We start from the raw sequence: 19,684 nt of genomic DNA on the forward strand, positions 1-19,684 counted from the left end.
GAGGTCCCTTGTCAGGCAAGCTCAAAACTCTCCAGGCAGCATCCCTCCAGTCAGGTGGATCCTCTGCTGATCAGGTTAAAAATAACCTGTGGCGCTGAATATTCCAGATTACCTGCCTACAGGGTTGAAGAAGTGAAAGTGGGAATAAAGTGTGCATGTGTGAACATACAACAATCACAAAATAAATTTGGATACCAGTGGTTCAGGTTTTATAGGCTGTATTTAGATACCCTGCTTCCATGGCAGTCTCTTTCTTGTCAAAACGACTCAGTGAGCTGACTGAGGTGCTTGTGACCACTGCATTTCAGCTCTAAGAACCTGGGGGCATTTGTATTATCTAAATGTGGTCCTTCAGGGAGCTGTTTAGGTTGGAAAAAACCTTAAAGATCAACAGGTCAAGCCATAAACCAAACACTGCCAAGCGCGCCACTAAACCATGTCCCCAAGTGCCACATCTACAGGTTTATTAACTACTTCCTGGGGTGGTGACTCCACCACTTCCCTGGGCAGCCTGTTGCAGTGCTTGAAAACTCATTCCATGAAGAAAATTTTCCTAGTATCCAATCTAAACCTTCCCTGCCTTCCAGGCACAACCTGAGGCCATTTCCTCTCATCTTGTTACTTGGAAGAAGAGACCCACCTTGCTACAAGCTCTTTCCAGGTAGAGAGCAATAAGGTCTCCCCTGAATGTTCATTTTGTTTGAAAAGCCTTATTTCGTTAACTTAAGTGGAAAAGAAAAGCTGCCTGTATAATTTAAGAAATAAGAAGACTGCAGATTGGGAACATGAGCCAGGGAGGGGGTTACAGCAGGGCTAATGTGACCCATTTTGTTTTGTTGATTTATCAGGGGGGGAGAGATTAAACTACAAATGTTAATTAAGCAGTTTCACACATGTTTAGTCAAAAATATTGAAATACAGGACAGTTAAATTTGGCATTAAACTTTAATAGAGATCTTAATTTGAAGCTACTCATGTCCTTACCGTTTAGCAAGCACTTAATTGCTTTGCTGGATGGGGTTCCACTAAGAGTACTGCTACTGCTGATCTTTTGAATTGTTAGTTGAGAGATTTCTGTAGAGAAGAGTTTAGCATCCACTGGTTTGCATGAGTGGTTTCCACCCCCTGATCTATTAGATGTGGTGAAGAGAAGATGTGTTATGTACACCCAGTCACATTTGGCCAACTTGCTGTTCCTGGGACAAAGAATGGGTGTATATATCACACCTTTTTGCATGCATTTTCTTTAATAAATCAAAATGGTTTTTGTGTTTACCTCACGCCATGTTTATGCTACAGGCAAGAAGCTGCTCTGTGTTTAATGTAACAGATCTATTCTATCAAGTCCATTCCCAGTGTACTTCCTCTGACATCAGTTACTTCAGTGGATTTATTCCAGGGGAATATTTGGCTCTTCCTGTTCTGTGTAGGTAAATCTTCAGGCAATGCTAATTAGGATAATGTCAACTGATTTTACCATTCCATTATGCTGGACTTTGTAAAGGTTATTTATATCATTCTACATCAGGGCCCAGTGAGAGAATATTTCTGGTGGCAGTTCATCTATTAAAATAGCTGCAAGAAAATGTAAGCACTGGAGCTAAAAATAAAACTCTGTTTCTCAACAGAGCAAGTGACAGCCACATGCATATTTTCAAATTTTAGCATTCTAATGTTTACTGAATAGAAATTGCATTGATTTCATTATATTAATAAAAACTACCATGTTACTGGAGTAACTCCTGTTAAGTGGAAGCCAGATGTAAATGTACCAGTGTCTGCAAAGAGTTCTCAGCAGAGGTGGTGGTTGTTTCCTCTGCTTTAATGACCTGCTGGCTTTAAAACAAGTGACACAGAAAGGGTTTTCTGGTGTGTGTTTACTGTTGATGATAGATTTTCTATGTGAGCTAGCTGTGACCCTTGTCTAAGATTATTAATAGATGACCTTACGTGCACACATTTGTGCTTACATTATATTTTTTCAAGCACATTCTATAAACCATTAAAGGAAGCTTTTCTGTTGCAAAGCACAAACGACTAAGAACTCTGTTAAATTCAAACTGTATTGTTTGAATGTTAATTCACTTTCTTTTGTTCCATTTCAAGCATAAATCACAGTTGTTGTCCTCTCAGTTACGATGTTCCCTTTGCCAATTAGTCATTATGAAATGGTGGAGATACATCTCAGTAACTGCCCATCATGCAGCATTGCAAAATATTTTTCAGAATGGACAGTTCATTTGAGAACAACCTCTGTAAATGTCTGTGTGTATCACAGGCTGTCAGCTCTCGGCCTCACATTTTTTTTCTCCGCCTCGTGTGTTCACGATTTTTTGAGAGTGGAGTCAAAACACAAAGCTCTTAAGACAGCACATCATCCTTAACTGGTAAAAATGGTTTGTTTTCCAATTTTACACTACAAATCAGTGCTTTCTGTACTATCATTATATATCCATATTACTTCTAAAATTAAGTAAAACATGCTGAATAAGATCAATGCTCTTTTAGTTTGCTGCTGCCAGAACTTCTCGTCTTGCTGTTTGGTGGGGCTGTTCTGTGCATGAAAAAAAATGGGTTCACACGAAAGAGACTCTACTCTGCTTTTATCTTCTATATTTCTGGTTTTGTATTTATTGTCTTACTCCGAGGTTGGAGCAGTATTTGGAGTAGCTCCAGGATGGGTTTCAGCCATGTTGGCTGCCTACAGACCCTGCTCAGTTGAGTACAAGCACACACTGGACACCTTTTCTTTCCTTGAGCCACCTCTCTGACGAGGGGACATGGAGTTGTTTCCGTCAGGAATGTCACCACACATACCATTGAGATATTTTCTTATGCAAAGAGCATCCCTGTATAACCTCAAGAAACCTGATGTTCCAGTTCATCTACCAACAAAAACTTTTCTGGTAAAGAGAGAACTTGCATTGGACTTTTTAGATTATTTTCCATCTCCAAACTCCCATCAGTTTCATGCTTGAGCTAGTAGTAGTCTATTATAGTTTATTCAAGTGGTTACAGGCAATATTATTGCCATGGATGTCTTTCTCAGGTACTTGGAACCACATCCTTTCAGTGTGCACCCACAATATAGTTGTTAATAAACGCTGAAGCGTCCAGTGGCACACTCAAGGACTTGCAGTGGCACTACTTTTCCTTGGCTTGCTTTTTGAGAGTGACAGTGATTTTCTTAGGTTACCAGCCTGTAATTCAAAGACCATTCTCTTTGCTCAGCTGATGAAGTGAGAACAACTCTACTCTCTACCCATAATGCAGTAGTTCTTCTCTGAGTAGCATCCTGTCAGGAGACGCTGAGGCTTGGGCATCTTTAAAAAATGCCAGTCATTTTTATTTAGAAGCTTCAAATTAAACAGCATAAAGGAAATTAAACAAAATGAAAATATACAAACTCATGGTAGCTGGAAAGCAGTTGGTGGATTTGTTCATGTTGTTGGAGAGCTTTGGTACAGAGACAGGTAGACTAAATAGAAATCTTACCAGCATCCCCTGATAAAATCACAGGCTGACAATTCAGCCTGTCATTCTGTAGAGGACTCTGACAGAAGTGTTTTCTTTGCAGCTGAGAAGACAGAAACACGTTATGAATGCTTAAGGTCGATGCAAGGAAGCAGAGCCCTGCAAAACATGCTTAATATAGGTTTGGTTTCCTGTAGAATGTTTTCCAGATGTTCTCTCAAACAGGCCTCTAAAAAATGATGTGAGGTAATTTTTTTTCTGTGAACAGAAAGAGAAAATTCTGTTTTGTGTCACAGCATCTGAAAAATCACTGTTCTAATTCTTTATTGCATTACCTTGTGCTCAGGATTTTCACCATATTTCTCAAAATTGGCTTTATTATACAAAAGGTCAGTAGTATATAAATATTTATATAACCCAATTTCAAACAAATCATACTTGTTTAGAATCACTTTTGAGCTTAGTAGTTTCCTTTAAACCCAAAGGAGATCTAATATATTAAATTAAAATTACTCTCATGCATGGTCTTGAGTTGCTTAGAGGATTTAATTACCATTGATAAACTATGACATTAGTGTTTTGTTAAGTTCTTTTGATTTTCTATAGCAGGTACTGTGTAAAAAGATCTAACTGGTCTCCAGCAGATGACACGAGCAAAGGGGAAAGGATAATAACAGAACTTAATATTAATAGAACTTACTTTATTTTGCTTTGCACTAAGTTCAGTAAAAGAACTGGGTGTAAGGTACTAATTTGTTAATAGAAAAATAGAAAGAACACAATGTTTGTACTTTTAATTTTAAAATACAGATATGCATAGGTGGAAATGCTTTTCATTTTGCGTGATTGAATTCCAAAGAGTTAGATCTCCATTTTATGCGGTATTAGATGTCCAGGAGGCCCCTGGTAAACAAGAAGCCTGAGCAGTAACTAATTGCTGGCAAGTGTGTGGGGACATGGCACAGACAGCGAGCTGGGTTGAGTGTGGGTGCTCTGGAGGGACCAGCCTTGGTGGGCTTTGTGCCTGGGCCTGATGCTCTGAGCAAGCCCTCGTGCTGCTAGAAGGCATCTCAATGAATCTTGTGTGGTCCCTGCTGTTTGATCCTGTGTCTAGTTATCCCACAATCCAAATAGGCTGCCTCTGTGTAACTGGGGATTGTCCATATTTTGGTACCAGATGAACAACACAGTTTTTAGAGATAATTGAATCCAGAATCAAATATTTGCTTGGGTTTAGGCTTCCAGTCATTTAAAATAATAAAACAGCAGCAAAACCTGATAAAAACCAGATTCTTTCACTTAGTAGATGGTGTTTGGGTCTAAAATCCTGTAATGGTTTCTGCCAGTGTTGGAAAAGATTTGGATTAGCTCATGTGAGAGAAACTGCCTTCAATATTCAGGTCTTGGGAGGCAAATGGTTTGCCATCAGAAATCTACTTTTTACCCTTCCCACTCCCCAAAAGGTACAAATGCTGAGCTAGGTGTCAGGGTGCAGCATGGGGTGGGGGCTTCCTGGGGCTCATGGGGACTCCAGGGATGGGCAGGACAGAACCTTTCAGGCTCGGGAGCAGGGCAGTCCCAGGCATGGGGCATCTCCCTGGGGACAGACTGGGACATCCCCTGTAGCAGACCTGGCTCATTAGGGACCATGGCTGAGTAGGCAGGGCAGGACTGGGGGGGGGGGGGGTGGAATAGAGACTGAGGTCCTACAGGACCACTGGGGCAGGGGCTGAATGGGGTCCTGGGTCACAAACTGGGTGGGGGAAGCCCCAGGGGTTGGCAGGATCATAAGTGCCCTCAGAGCCTGGACACTGTCATTGTTTGAGAAGGAGGGTAGCAACCAAACAGAAACCAACCTTTTTGTTGGAAAAATTTAGCAGGGTTGCTCTGTAATAAACACATGGGAAAGTGACCTCTTAGATAAAAATGTCAAAATTTGTAGTTGCTCACAGGTGCTCAATAGTGTGTGTAGACAGCTAAGGAGGTGTGAGATTTATTAATATTACACAGCTCTAGTGTCCTTTAATGAAAAAAAAGATGGATCAAAGCTACTTTATGCAGGGAGAGTCGTCTCTTGTTACGGAGCTCTTCTGAGGCTTTTTTTGTCCCACTGGTTGAAAGAGTTACTTATGTGGCCTTTGCCTCATTTTCTCACTGTTTATGAAAGGGAAAATGAAATGCTTCTCCAACAATGAAGCCATCAGTTTGGCCACACACCAACCCCTCCTGCCATTCTTGCATCCCAGCAGAAGCAGCACCACCCCAGCTGTATGGGTGCTATTTGCAGCCAGAGTAGGACACTGCAGTAGACCCCCACAAAACAGGAACAAGTGTTTTGACTTGTTTTTTCTGTAATGGTGCCGTTTATCACTATGACACACATTCATTGACTTAGTCTTGCTTTTTTCAGTGCTGGATTTATACTTCTTTTCTGTTTTGAATATTGATGCAGCACTTCCCTTACGTGACTGCAATTCCAAATGGTGTCTAGACGCTGGAGCAGCTTTGACTAATTAGCGTAGTCACCCCAGTCTCTCAGCTCTCGCATTTACGTACTCTTTAAGTTACTGCTATAAATAGATGCCTAAACACAAGCAGCAATGTAAGGAGAGGTGGCAGTGAGCATGCCCAGACTTCCCCTGACATCCCTGAGGTGTGGCACAGGACAGCTGTTGCTCTCTGCATTCCCACCAGGGTGAGTGGTTGTAACCACTCTCTTGGACATCACAACTTAATATGTGTGCAGCCAGCAGGAGACCTGGGTTCAGTGTCTTGCTTGGTCTGAACATCACCAGTGCCAAGGCAAGGTGGAGACATTTCTCTCCTCAGGGGCTCAGCCCTTATGTACCATCAGTACAGTCAGAGAGAAAAAAAGCAGAGCAATCAACACCTGCCATCCCAGCAATGTGGGTACTTCTTGGGGAGGATTCTGACTCAGAGAGTTGCTTTCTGATAGGCCATGATTTGCACCCAATCCAAACTAAAAAGTATAAAAGTTTTCTGCAACTTCACAATTTATATCATACTTTTAAGTATTGCACCAATGCTAAAGCTGAATTGACCAGCCTTAAAGAGGGAGCACTGATAAATATCAAAGATAACTTCAGGACATCAAAGAACTTTCACAAAACCTTGAGAATAAAAAGTAATGAAAATCTAATCAATGTTACCTATGCAACGGGCTGTGCTAATATAAAATTAAATTGCCTCAAAAATTATATGCAGATTAAATACAATACTGCTATTAACAAAGCTTATTTGTAAGCAAAATATGAAAGTTTTGATTTATCCAGCTGAGTGTTTGAAGAGACACTATCATAAGGAAAGCAAATTAACTTTGCTTCCTTTGTATTTTTAACTATTACAAATTATTTTACTGGTACTAATACAAAGCATTAGAGAATAGCAGGTTTGGGATTTTTTCTTTTCAGAAAGGCTGTTTGTTGTTTGAGCAGATTTTCTTTGAATTTGCCTATGGGATTATGGGATTATTCTTATTTTTCCAGCTAGTGGTATACAAAATATTTAAAGTAAGCTCTTCAGAACATCTGCAGGTTTTCCAGGGCTAAGATAGGACTAATTTAATTTGTGCAGTTTCTGCCCTACAAAGAGATTTTTTTTTTTTTCCTTTCTAACTCTTCCTGGGAGAAAGATTTCTGGGTAGTACCCCTTATTTATGCAAGGAAAAGGGAAGAAATCATAAATGCTGCTGTGCACAATGAGGATTTTGTGACAGAAAAAGAAATTAATAGTTCCTTTTAAATGTGGTCCTGGTACGTGGTATGAACAATATAAAACTGCCTGTCTTTCTCTCTCCAGCAGTGAGATATGTCGGTATACATTGCAGATGTAAAACTGTGCACACCTGAAGGTGCGTGTGGCAAGCTCTGTTTGTTCTCTAGATAACAAAACTGCTCAGTCATGGCTTAGAAACTCCCAACTTGCCACCTACTGAAGTGCCTACCAAGTTGCCTCCTGCTGAAGGAGCACTGAGTTAACACCGTGTGCCTATTTTTTATAGGGCTGCTATTATCAGGTTGCTCTGATTCCACATCCCTAAAAGCATTGTCTCTTTTACCCAAACAGTTCTTAATATTCATGTGCAATACTTTAGGATTAATGGTTCTCATTAGGCTAATTTGTCTTTCTCTCTAGACAAATAGCAGTACCGCTGTTTTGGTGTTCACTGATGAGCACACTTTCCTCACTGCCAGTCGACTGGAAATGTTTCGGGCTACATCTTCAGTGGGTGTTAATCAGCAGATCTGCACTGAAAGTATTGGAGTATTTTATGGCAGATGGAGGTCTCTGGTTTTATTTTCTGGCCTTAAATTTATCTCCTGTACAAATGAATCCACATGAGTATCAGGTGTAGTTAACAGCTCAGGAGAGGGTGAGAGCTTGGATTGTGTGAAGTTTGGATGACTTGCTAGGGAAGGAGTGTGTGATAATGTCCAGTAATGCTCAGACCAGAGCTATCTGAACTATATTTGACTTACAAAAACTGAAATGTGCAGTGTTGTCACATCATTACTTTTTATGACCGCAAAAAATTCTTCAGAAATTCACATGGAAATCAAGCTGTATGCAAAAGAGATCAGCAGAGCTATTTTTAACCTCCTTTAGGAACAACAAATAAGTTCTTTAAGCAGGCTGGGTAGTAAATGACTGGTGTTATTCCATAGTTATCAGTCCTTAAAAACATTTAGAGAAGAGGAGTGTATTAAATGATCTCTGGACCAATGCATCTAATAACCTAAGGGAGAGCTGGACATTTAAGAAGAATGAAATGATTGCAAGAAGTGTTTTCATGATTATCGAGACGCTGATTGTATAATTCCACTGCCAAAAAGATTTATTTGTGGTCACATAAGTAATGAAATTTAGATCTGAGGAGCTACTTTGTTTTAGAAATGCAAGAATACTGTATATACAGAAGGCTTGCCCTTCTGTTTATACATGGCAGAGGTTTTTCATACTAGATAGGTGTAATAGGCTCTATTCTGTTCTGAACCTGACTTCATCCAGGTATTAGTAGAATTAGAAAAATCCTTTGAAACTGTCAACTGTCTTTGTTCCCAATTGATCCAAAAGCTGGATTTGAGCCACTATCTTAATTACTGACAAAGAGAGGAATCACTGCAGTGACAGAGGGTTTCCTTTCCCAGACTTTCTTCATGGTGCTGCTATTTATCTCTTCCCATACCTTGAGACCCATTTCTTCTCAGCTTGTCTCCTGGTAGGTACAGTCTATATTCACCAGCTAAGTAGGGGGTTTATGTGAATTTAGAAGTTTATGTACACATACACATAGGGCAGTAGGGCATCCTGAAGGCTCGGTAGAGAGATTGACTTTTTAAAGCTATTAAAGGCAAGTGGGTACAGATTTTCATCTCAAGGTTAAGTGGTTAAATAAGGCAAGAGAGGGAATGAGAAGCTTAAGAGTTGACTGTGACTTGAAGGCAACCATGGATTTGCTGGTGTCAGTACAGTTAGCGAGAGATGGAACTGAAATAAGGCCATCAGAACAGCTCCCATAAATTCAGGTATAGGTTGCATGGAGTTTATTTATAGGATGCTTTCTCAAACTAAGCCTCTGAACCTTTTGATGTTTGCCCATCGTTACTTTCAGGTCAATTAATGATGTGTATCCAGTCCCATTCCGGGGTAGGTAAAACAATAAAGCAAACAAAGATAATGAGTCTCTGGAGCATGTAAACAAATAAAGTAAATCACTTGCAAATCACTTGTTTCTGCTAACTTTTGTAGGGCTGTTGCAAAACTGAAAAAGTGCATTTATATTGCAAACCTGCATAATGCTGGAGCAGTGATGAAAATTAATAGATTGTACTATTCTGATTTTGGGAGGGCTTTGCAAAGATATTAAGCATCTGATCCTGAGACATTACTGTGGGTTGTCAGATGAAAAGGAACATTTTTATACCTATTTCACAGAAGAGAAGATTGAAGTAGGGAGGTGATTTTTTTTTTTTTTTCCATGCAGATAAAGGTCTAAATAACACTTTGTAAATAAACAAAAGTCGCTACTCCAAGATTATAAGGCTAAGCTGAGCAGGGGAGCGCCTGTAGGATGTGGGACCTTGCCTCACCTCATCAATGCCTCGCAAATATTACAGACCTGAATGGGAGCATTACTTGGCCTTTAAGTCACAAATAACCAGAAGAGACCGTGTGTATTAGTCCTTTTATTTTCCAACATAGTAGTATTCAGTTGATCACAATACAGCTTCACTCTGGTCTTAAAGCACCTCCTGTATGTAATCAGTGCTCTCCCCTCCTTGGTCATGGGCAGAATGAGGTAAGTGAAGATAACGTGGCCACTCAGCAGCAGCACTCAATGCAGAGCACACTTTCCTTTCCTCTCAGCCCTGGAGTCAATACTCTGGACTTTGGATGAATGTACATTTTATGAGAACAAATAGATTCTCAGTGCCATGGCTCTGGGGGGCCAAGGAGACCATGCCAACTGGTCCTGCCTGCTGCCCCACTTCAGCCAGCTGCTCCTGCACACCAGTCCAGAGCAGGGGTGATCCCACTCTCTGGAAACTCAGGGCAGCACCAAAGCAGGTCCTGCTTCAAGTCTTGCAATGAGTCTTGCTTACTCTGTGAGCACAAACATACAGTTTTGTGTAATCAGTAAAACAGCAGACACTGTGTTCTGGGTAAAAGACTCCAGTTAGAGTTCAGATCCAGGCAAAATGACTCCTCGTATGATAAAATAACTCTTTGTCTTTTTTTCCTGGCATGAAAATGCAGAACATTTCTTTTACTAAAGGGCAGGCATTTCCCTGTTGTTCTGTTCCTTTTTTACTGTTTGCTTACACTTTTTTGTTCTGACTTCAAAAATAGATTCTGGAAAGAGATGCATGTTAGAAAGAGACTCTCAATGGCTGAGATGTGTCCAATATGCATTTAAGTTAAAGAATATTAAGCCTTGTCCAAAAATAGAGAGTGTAAAAGGTAAGAATGCCTTCAGGCTTGATTTTTAAAGATACACATTTTTCTTCCTGTTGCAGATCTCGCCTTGCAGATTTCTTCACAAACTGCCAGCCTGAGTCACGCTCTGTTAGTAGTTGTCTGAAGGAGAACTATGCTGACTGCCTTCTTGCTTACTCGGGGCTTATTGGTAAGAGGGCAGGGAAGGGTGGAGGCTTGTTCATGAGAAAAAATCCCAAACTGCATTTTGAAGGCCCATGTGAAATAAAAACTGGAATATAATACTGTATGATATGATACTAGGCCAGTTTCTCCACCTACATGTACTGGCCCTGTTTAGCCTTACAGAGATTCTTGGGGTAAGTTTGTACATTACAAGAAAATTAAGGATGGAAGATAAGGAGAGAAAGGTGCTTGAATTTGAAGTAAATTCAAGCTTAAAAAAAGTAAAGCTTATTAAGATGGTTGAATGTAGGACAGAGGAGTAGGAAGTTAACAAGTGGAAGTGCAGCTTGGTTGATTTTGCAGCTGTCATCACAGGTTGGGATGAACACCTTCAGAGAAAGATACCTGAATTTGAGGTATGTAACAATAGAACAATCCAGCCTTTTATCAATTCCACCTGCTATTTTTTCCCTGATATCCCTCTGTCCACTCTTGTCCACAGTGTTTTCAGAAGTGCCTGTCAATGAGATGAACTGAGACCAAATCTGAAATCCTCTTCCCTCCCCAACGTAGTTGTTTTTGTTTGTTGTCACTTTCCTGAGTGTCAACAGGCACAAGGATGCCTTTATGGAAGCCAGATTCCACATGCCACGCTCAGTATTTGATTCCTGAAAGAGAAATAACATGTCAAGAAGCTGAACGTGTTGTAGAAATATCATAGTTGGGCCATAAATAATAAGTGAATGTCAAAACTCTGAAACAAACAAATTTGAAAGGCCACCAGATCAGATGTTTTTAAGCTTACAGCCTGCACCTGCCACAGTGCAGTAATATCCCCTTCTGTTGGGCATGAAGGTGCCAGCTCAGGCCCTGAAGCTGATCCTGCTGTTAAATAAATGTCTCTGGAGATGATATTGAAATGAAAATATTTCTAAAATAGGTTGGGTTTGCTGAAAAATGACTGAAAGCTATACTCAGTGGCTTATTGTTACCATTCTTATTACTCTAGCAGCTAACAAGTGAGGTAAGTCCATGTGGCAATGGGTAAAATGAGATGTGATGGCTTCAAAGGATATTCTTCTACCACTGAAGAGATTAAGACAGTATGGAAAGGGTATAACATCTGAACAGTTATGACAGACTGTCATTTGACTCTGAAACAGAGAATTGAATAGCCTTGAAATCTGATCTTGTCAATGAGATTAAGAAGTCTGGCTGCTGGCAAGGAGTAACTGTTACTAACAGATACTTCTGGGTAAGAGCTGCCAAGAAGTTCTTGCTGGACCTGGTGAATTTTGCTGGCCGTTTTGTCGGTTTCATTTTTCAGTTTAACCCCAAAGATGACCCAGTTCCTCTTGTGAGGAGTTTTTGTGTTAGTGGGGATGACCATGCTGTTGTCACACATCAGAAATGTGGAATGGGTGCCTAAGGAGTTCAAATCAAAAGGAGATCTAGTTTTCAAAGGGAGAAATACACATTTTTCTTCCTTCCTGCTAGCCCCTAGAGACATGGAAAAGAGGAGCTGACTGGTGTTACAAGAGTTTTACTTCTTTGTATTAATTCTTTTAAACCAAGAGATTACCAAAATGTTTCTTGTGCTGAAGCAGTAAATTCCTGCTTCTGATACCAATCTGATATGAAAATGGAGTAAGGCAGAAATCAGAGGTATAATCTTTCAAATGTCTGCTTAGTAGATATAAAACACAAGAAGAAGAGTCAGATTGTGGGTAAGAAGCTGCTACAGATCCATTCATCCATCGCACCTTCAGGATCTCCTTTTAATTAAGATAAAATATTGATCATTAAAATAAAATATTATCTTGTTCAGCCATTTCATTAAATGTAGCAAAAATTGCACCTCCACAGAGTTTGTTCAGGAAATTGAGGCTTCTCTATGGAAGGTATAGTGAATGTGAGTCTCTCCTCATATACAGGCATGTAAATGAGAGTTAACTTCACTGAAGTTAGTGGAATCCCACCTAAAATCTTCAATGGAAATAGAGCTGGGCACAGTTTTCATACGAGATGCTTTATCAATTAAATGGAGAATGATCTGTAGGGGCTGCTTTAATGTTTGCATCAAAGATATGTACACTTCACAGGAATTTTGAAAACTTCAATTCATTGCTTTAGGCTCCTTGTAGTATAGGGATAAATGAATACATATTTTTAATTAACAGAAAAATATAAAAAATTATTAAATGTAAAAGGAGACTGTGGGTAGCCATGTTTGAGTCAGTGCTTTGGTTACAGCCTCACTACAGCATCTGGACCTTCTGCACTTCCACATCAATTAAGGTTTGCTCTAACTGCTGACTTCAAGATCTGCTTTAGCATTCACTGTCTGGCACATTTTCCCTTGTCTTGAGCAAAATCCATCCAAGTCCCCTGGAATTCCCAGGAATTCCATGAGAGTTTGTGTGAATAAGCTGGAGTTGCTTTGGGCCAAAGAAACTTTGGCCATTTGCCCCTTCTCTTAGATGCCCCATCCATCTCCTTATTAATTCACCCTAATTTGAGCAACCTCTTGGCTGTGTTTAGGCCAGCTCTACTTTTGTCTAAAATGAGGAGGTCTGACTGCTGACTTTTGAGACCATCACAGAGCTGTTCGATACCTAGAGTTCAGAAAACCAAACATGTCCTATTTTCCTGCCAGCCACCATGGTTTCTCTGATCTCTTAGTGTCCATCAGCAGAATTTCCAAGATGCCAGCCAGTGGGGAGGGGGGAAGGGAAGAGCACACACAATTGCAGGGAAAAAAGAGCATCCACCCCAGGAAAGCAAGCATATAATCCGCTTGGGTTCACATCTGCCCCCAGGTTTAAATGACAGACTGATTTTCTACTAGCTGCTCTTTCAGCCACTCTGTTTTTGCTGGATGCACAGTTTGTGTGCTGTGTACACACTTTCCTTGTCCTGTCTTTCCTGTATTCATCAACCCTAATTGTACCTTGGTGTCTGTTACACTTTTAACCCCTGTCTTAACCCATTTTAATTACCTTATTACCTCTTTGTGATAAGACAGTCTTACCTCAGTGACCTTTTTAATTTCCTTAATACCTTTTTGTTTTTTAACCCTTCACTAAGCATTTTCTAATTAGAAGTTTTTTTCAGCCTACTGTTTCCATTTGCAAAATCCTCTTGATTCTCACTTTCTTTCACTTCTTTTCAGATCATGTTGCAAGGCTAAAATAGTGTTCTGAACCATCAAATGGATGAGGGAGAGACATTTTAATGTGTTTTATTTTAATTTAATATCATTCCTCTTCTTATTTATCTACTGTCCAGTTTTCATTAATAATGCAAATTATATTTCCCTATTTTACTAAATTCTGTACCTCCATTTAATGAAATTTGAACCATGCTGTTTACTCATGTACTAATCTCATGTAGAATTTGAGCAAGTATTAGTCCAACTACCTGTTAAATGCTGCAAGTAGACAAAAGTATGGGATTATAGTCAAATTTAAGAACACCCCAAAACAAGACAAAAGATGCTTTTTGGGAATTTCACAATGGGACCACATTCATTTTCACATCCATTTCTGTCTTTCTCAGGCCAGCCGTAGTGCCTATTCTCCTTTGTCTCCCATGTCACATATGAAGCAGTTTGCATGTTGATTTGTTCATTTCCCAGCACTGCCTGGTGACAGAAAGGCTATTAGACGTCACTCTGTGATTTGTGTTATTTCTAATGTTTCTTTTTTTAGCTTGGAGTTTGATAGCCCCTTCCCGTCTATTATTGCAGATTCTTGGACCCCAGACCTATGCACCAAATTTTCTCTCCTAGTGTACACTTTGGGTCTCTAACATTTGTCCTTCATCTCTTCCATCTTCTTAATGACTACTTTGATGTCAGTTTTGAGGAGATGTGATCACATTTCCTCAAGATATATGACCTGTCCTAGAATTGCAGATTATCAAGTGAGGAACATGTTCCCTGAAGCAGCTGGCAGCTGTTCAGGTCTGGAATATCTTCCCGTTTTTATTTAATTTTTCCCTTTTGGTCAGACAAATAAAATAAAGTTTCAAACTTCTCAATCCTGTGGAAAGTTTGAAATATGTGACCTGCTGGGGTGATGCCTTCAGTGAGATTGCTGTCTTGAGCAAATGCTCATCATACAACAGTTTCCTGATCCAGATGAGAAATGCACAGTTGCTGTACATCTTTTAGGACACAAAATGCCTTCTTTGGTTTAATTTCATTCTTGGTTGCCTTGAGTTGACATATAAATGGGAGAATATTTACCCAAGAATTTGTAGCAGTTAAAGTCACCCTGTGGTTGGAAAGCTGTTGACAATGTTTAGGAAATAATCACTGTACTGAAGAAGTAGTGAGATATCAGGATTAATAGTAATTTATTACCTGCAGAGAATCTGCTGTACCTTTTCATGCTTGCTGGTTTTTGTTCTGTTCATCACCATAACCCAGGCTGCTGGCAGGTCCCTCATGAGCACCCTGGGGTTAACCATGCTCCAAGACATAGTAGGGCTCCCCTCAGCATGACCAGCATTCTCCTCGATCATGCATTTCAGAAATGGTTTTTCAGTCTGGCTGCAGACTTGAGGAGGAAGCACAGGTCTGGGTACCTGGTCTCTGCCATTTATTTTCAGCTAGAATTAAAACCAGAAAAAACACAAGCGAGGAAGGAAAATCCGCGTTTTAAGTGCAGCTTTAAGGATACAGTCCACGTGTGTTTGATCTGGCAGCAAAGCCCTTTAAAGAGGTGCTCACCCTCTCCCAACCCCTCCCTCCCTTCTGCCACGGCTTTCTACCTGTCAGTTCTGCTGATGCAGCTCTCTGTGGGAATCCTTTTTGGAGGGAAGAAACGTGTCTTTAATGTGTGATTCATGTTACAGTCCCTAAAGTGATTGCATTCAGACCACAGAGGGTGTGAAATATGGCACAGGGCTGGGTGTCAGAGGGTGAGAGCAGCCAGGAACTGTTAAATCTGGAGGTCAGAGCCCTGCTGTGGGTCTGTGTTGTGAATCCAGCCCCGAATACATGACTTAACAAGGGCTGTGTGCCATCTTAGGGTGGAAGGAATGTTCCAGTGCAAAGGTGGCTCACAGTGCTGTGCTTCACTCTGTTGACAGGCACCGTGATGACACCAAACTACATCGACTCCAGCAGCCTCAGCGTGGCCCCGTGGTGCGACTGCAGCAACAGCGGCAACGACATAGAAGAATGCCGGAAATTTCTGAATTTCTTCAAGGACAACATATGCCTTAGTGAGTAGAAAATTAGATGTCTTTTAATGTGTTTCAGGATGTTTTCTATAATTCCTTTACTGCTTAAGTGTGTTATGATACATCAAGGCCATCACTTTGCACTTTGTTGAGCGTGGTTCTGTTGTAGGTGTAAAAATTAAAAGAACGAGCAAGTGTGCCTGATACTGTGGTTTATGGCCAAGATGGCAAACATGAGAAGCTCTCGGAAAAAAAATCAAAATCCAAAGTTGTTTGGTACTGAAATACGTTTACATCACAGGTCATATTTGGACCGTAACAGTCAGGCAGCATCTTTATCACGAAATTGCAACACCTGAGGGGTTTCTGTATAATTTAAGAACTTTATATAAAAAAGACATGTAGTTTAGGATATGAAGGATTTGCCATAAGTAAGTATAAATTTGATTGTGCTTGCAATTTACAGCCAACTTCCTTTTTTTTAGGATATTTGATCTCAGATGCCTGGTTTTAACACAAGCTTGGATAGTAACTATTGTAAAGATTTTGTTAAATTATTGATTTTTTTTTTCCTGTCGGACTCACTTCCAAATTAGGGACTATTACAAATTTCAGAATGGCTCAGTGGAGTCAATTTTGGCAGGTTCTCTTTTCAAATTTCCTGTCTGCCTGGAGCAGCATAATTGGATGATGTGGAGTGTGCATCAGAGTTTTAATTTCAGATAGATGAGGAGACCGAAAGAGCTTGGCTTCCCTAGTCTAGCAGAACAGAAGTTGAAAGGATACGTGATTGTCCTCTGAAATTGCATTAGAGGGGCAAGCCCAGGGAGGGGAAGGGATTGCTTCACCTGCAGGACAGCATTGGCATAAGATCAAAAATGCAGATATTGACCATACATATTTAGGCTCAAAATTGAAAAATTTTTAACCATCAGACTAAAGTTAAGAAATAGGCTTCCAGCAGGAGTTTTGAGGGTAAAAGTGGTTTTAAAAGTCATATTTCATCAGCTTATGCAAAGAAGCAGACATCACTGCTTTTCTCAAAAACAGTAGATTAACTCAGTGATCTAGACTGGCCCATCCAGCCCTACAAACTTGAGCTGATGCTAATACAGTGTTCAGTATTTTAGTAGAGATTCTGAAAATCCCCATTGGTAGATTCTGAAGAGGCAGCATTGTAGTGAAGACATAGGGAGTTTTGTACATAAAAACCTGAGTTGCTCTGTGATACACTATTTGTTAAGCTTTGGAAGAACAAATCAATTACGCAAGATCATTTAACAAAAGAAAAAGAGAAAAGAGTTCAAAACTACAAGGGGTAAAATTTAACAATATGCCATCAGACCTTCTTCAAGCCTAATGGTGGTTGCCATTTATATCTATTGCAATACCTCAGATTTTATTCATTTGTGAATGTAATCATTTCTAGAGTGTTACAGGTTCCTTCTAGAACATAAAGACAGAGCGATTCCTTGTCCTTTCTTTTGCCATCAGTACAAAAGCATTAATGAAGACAAATCAAAGACATTGGAGGTTACTGTGAGACAAATTATGTCATCCAAGCTGCAAGATATGTCTTCTTCAGGAAGAAATTAAAGTTGTTTCTGGATTTTATATGAAGCTTTGTCTTTCACATAGAAGGGCAATTTTTAGAAAATTTTATTTTCATTAGTGGGCCTTCCACTGCCTGGAGAAAATGTCATTAAAATCCTTCCCACTTCTTTTAAACAACACAAAAACTTCTTTTTCTATGATGGGAAGAAACTAGGAATTTCTTGCTGGTCTGTTTCACTAAAGTATATTTCCCCTACAAAAAGGAAAATGAACCTGTTATTTGGGGCATTTACAATAATGATCAAGTTGAAGTTGCTCATTACAGGGCGGTTGGACAAGAGGACCTTGAAAGGTCCCTTCAACCCAAACAATTCTGTGATTCTGTCATAGAATATCTCAAGTTGGAAGAGACTCATAAGGATCATCGAGTGTGATTGTATGAAATAATTGAAGAAGACTAATTTCAAAGGCCAGTTGTTACTTTGAAAACTGGAAGGATTGCAGGTATTTCTGTGACCCTTCTTGCAACAGTGGAAACAAAGAGTTACTGTGAATTTAGGAAATAACTGCTTTTTATATTGCCTTATTCAGGGAAACACAAGAAAACTTTTCATATCCGTCTTCTCCCTTTGTCTCCATTAATGCAGCTCATTCTAGTGCTTTTTACAAGTTCTTCTCTTTGCATGCTGGAGTTCTAAGAACTAATATCAGAAGAAAATACATCTTTTTCAGAAGAAAATTACATGTAAATTATTTTATAAGGGAAGGAATGCCACTGAGAAGAAGTGTTAATAACTTCCACATGTTAGTCCCCAGTGAAATTGTTTGATTTCTTGTACAAAGAATTTGAAATAAGAAATCCCCAAATCCTTGTGAATCCCCAAAGACCTGATTAAGAACTGTTTTTCTATTTGTTTATAAAAAACTCCAACCAATTTACTCTTGCTGTAAACACACTCTTTAATCCTGTGAAACTGTGATAAGCTTTTTAACTTTTATATTCTGAAGTTTTAGTTTAACCATGTTTCCCTCACCCAACTATGCAGATTTTGATTGAAAATGGTAAGGAAAAGATTGCCTCAGTTAAACTATTTTGTAGTTATAGGCATATTAGTTTTATTACACCAAGCTGTAGAAATAAATATTTATCCTGTTCTCTGTTTTTAGTTTGCTATATAACATTACCTGCCTGAATTAGGACGTGACATTCAAACTGTATTTTAAATCTTGAAAGTAAATTTTTGAGTCCTTTGGATGGTAACAAATATGATTATGGTAAGTCCTAAAGCTTCAGTCAAGAATTACTGGAAATGTTTACGAAGAAGAGGCTGCACCAAAGAATTACGTGACCCCAGATTTTCAGTTCACGTTTCTAATCAGTTCAAAAATAAAACACATTTTTCAGCATAAAATTGAGTTTCTTTAAATACATATTTTAAATGTAATAATTATTATAATGGTAATAAAAAACAACTCAGTTCTGCTTTTTGCCTTTTTTTTTTAGAAATAGAAAATTGCCTGTAATTTATTTTCACAGAAAATGCAATTCAGGCCTTTGGCAATGGCACTGATGTGAATGTCTGGCAGCCAATCTTACCAGTACAGACCACTACAGCCACAACTACGACAGCTTCCAGACTCAAAAACACAGGGTCAGAGACCACCAACAATGAAATACCCTCCCACAATGATTCACCAGCATGTGCAAACCTGCAGGTAAGAGAGTTTTGTAGTTGTTGTTGTGCAAAAATGAAAGTTTTTCATAGATACCTGTAGAGTAGTCTCCCACTGCCTAAGTAGATGCCTGCCTAAATTGGAATATCTGTTTATTCCCATGGTTAAAAGCTGCATATATCGTGAGATATCAGACACTCTTATTTTAAATCAGAAATTTGCTTATCTCAAAGTGGACTTTACTGCCAGTTGCTGACTCAGAAACAGGGGATGGTATTTAATTTCTTATCACAGGTTTGAATATGAATGTGGCACTCTCCACATCCTGCCAGGATATGTCAGATTAATTTAATCCCCTGAGTAATCCAAATACAGAGGGAACCCTTAATGTGAGCTAGCATGTCCTGCTGCCTTCTTTCTTACGTTATTGGCATTAAACTCAAGAAGGTTTTTTGGCTGAGTAGGTCTGGATATTAGAGAACATGTGGTGCTACAAACTACATGGTGAAGAAGCTGGGCAAAGATAAAACTATTTTGAATCAGGCACTTTCTAGAACTGGGGTCAAGGTCATGATGTGATTTTGGCCAGTGGCTGTAGCGATTTTCTTTGACACTTAAATTAGGCTATTGATAGGGGATCATTGATTTTGGATTTAGAGGCACTGCTGAA

At 39.5% G+C, this 19,684-nt stretch overlaps 1 protein-coding gene across 1 annotated transcript in view; it reads left to right on the forward strand.

Moving 5' to 3' along the window:
• The window catches only part of GFRA1 (GDNF family receptor alpha 1), a 138,786-nt gene that overhangs the window by 89,872 nt on the left and 29,230 nt on the right, over nt 1-19,684 (forward strand). Inside the window, exons 5-7 of the mRNA XM_032116508.1 lie at nt 10,512-10,621; nt 15,694-15,828; nt 18,878-19,056. Of these exons, the coding sequence (XP_031972399.1) occupies nt 10,512-10,621; nt 15,694-15,828; nt 18,878-19,056 (424 nt within the window). The remainder of the gene's footprint in view (nt 1-10,511; nt 10,622-15,693; nt 15,829-18,877; nt 19,057-19,684) is intronic.

This window comes from Corvus moneduloides, chromosome 8 (assembly GCF_009650955.1).
Source record: "Corvus moneduloides isolate bCorMon1 chromosome 8, bCorMon1.pri, whole genome shotgun sequence".
Taxonomy (NCBI): Eukaryota; Metazoa; Chordata; class Aves; order Passeriformes; family Corvidae; genus Corvus; species Corvus moneduloides.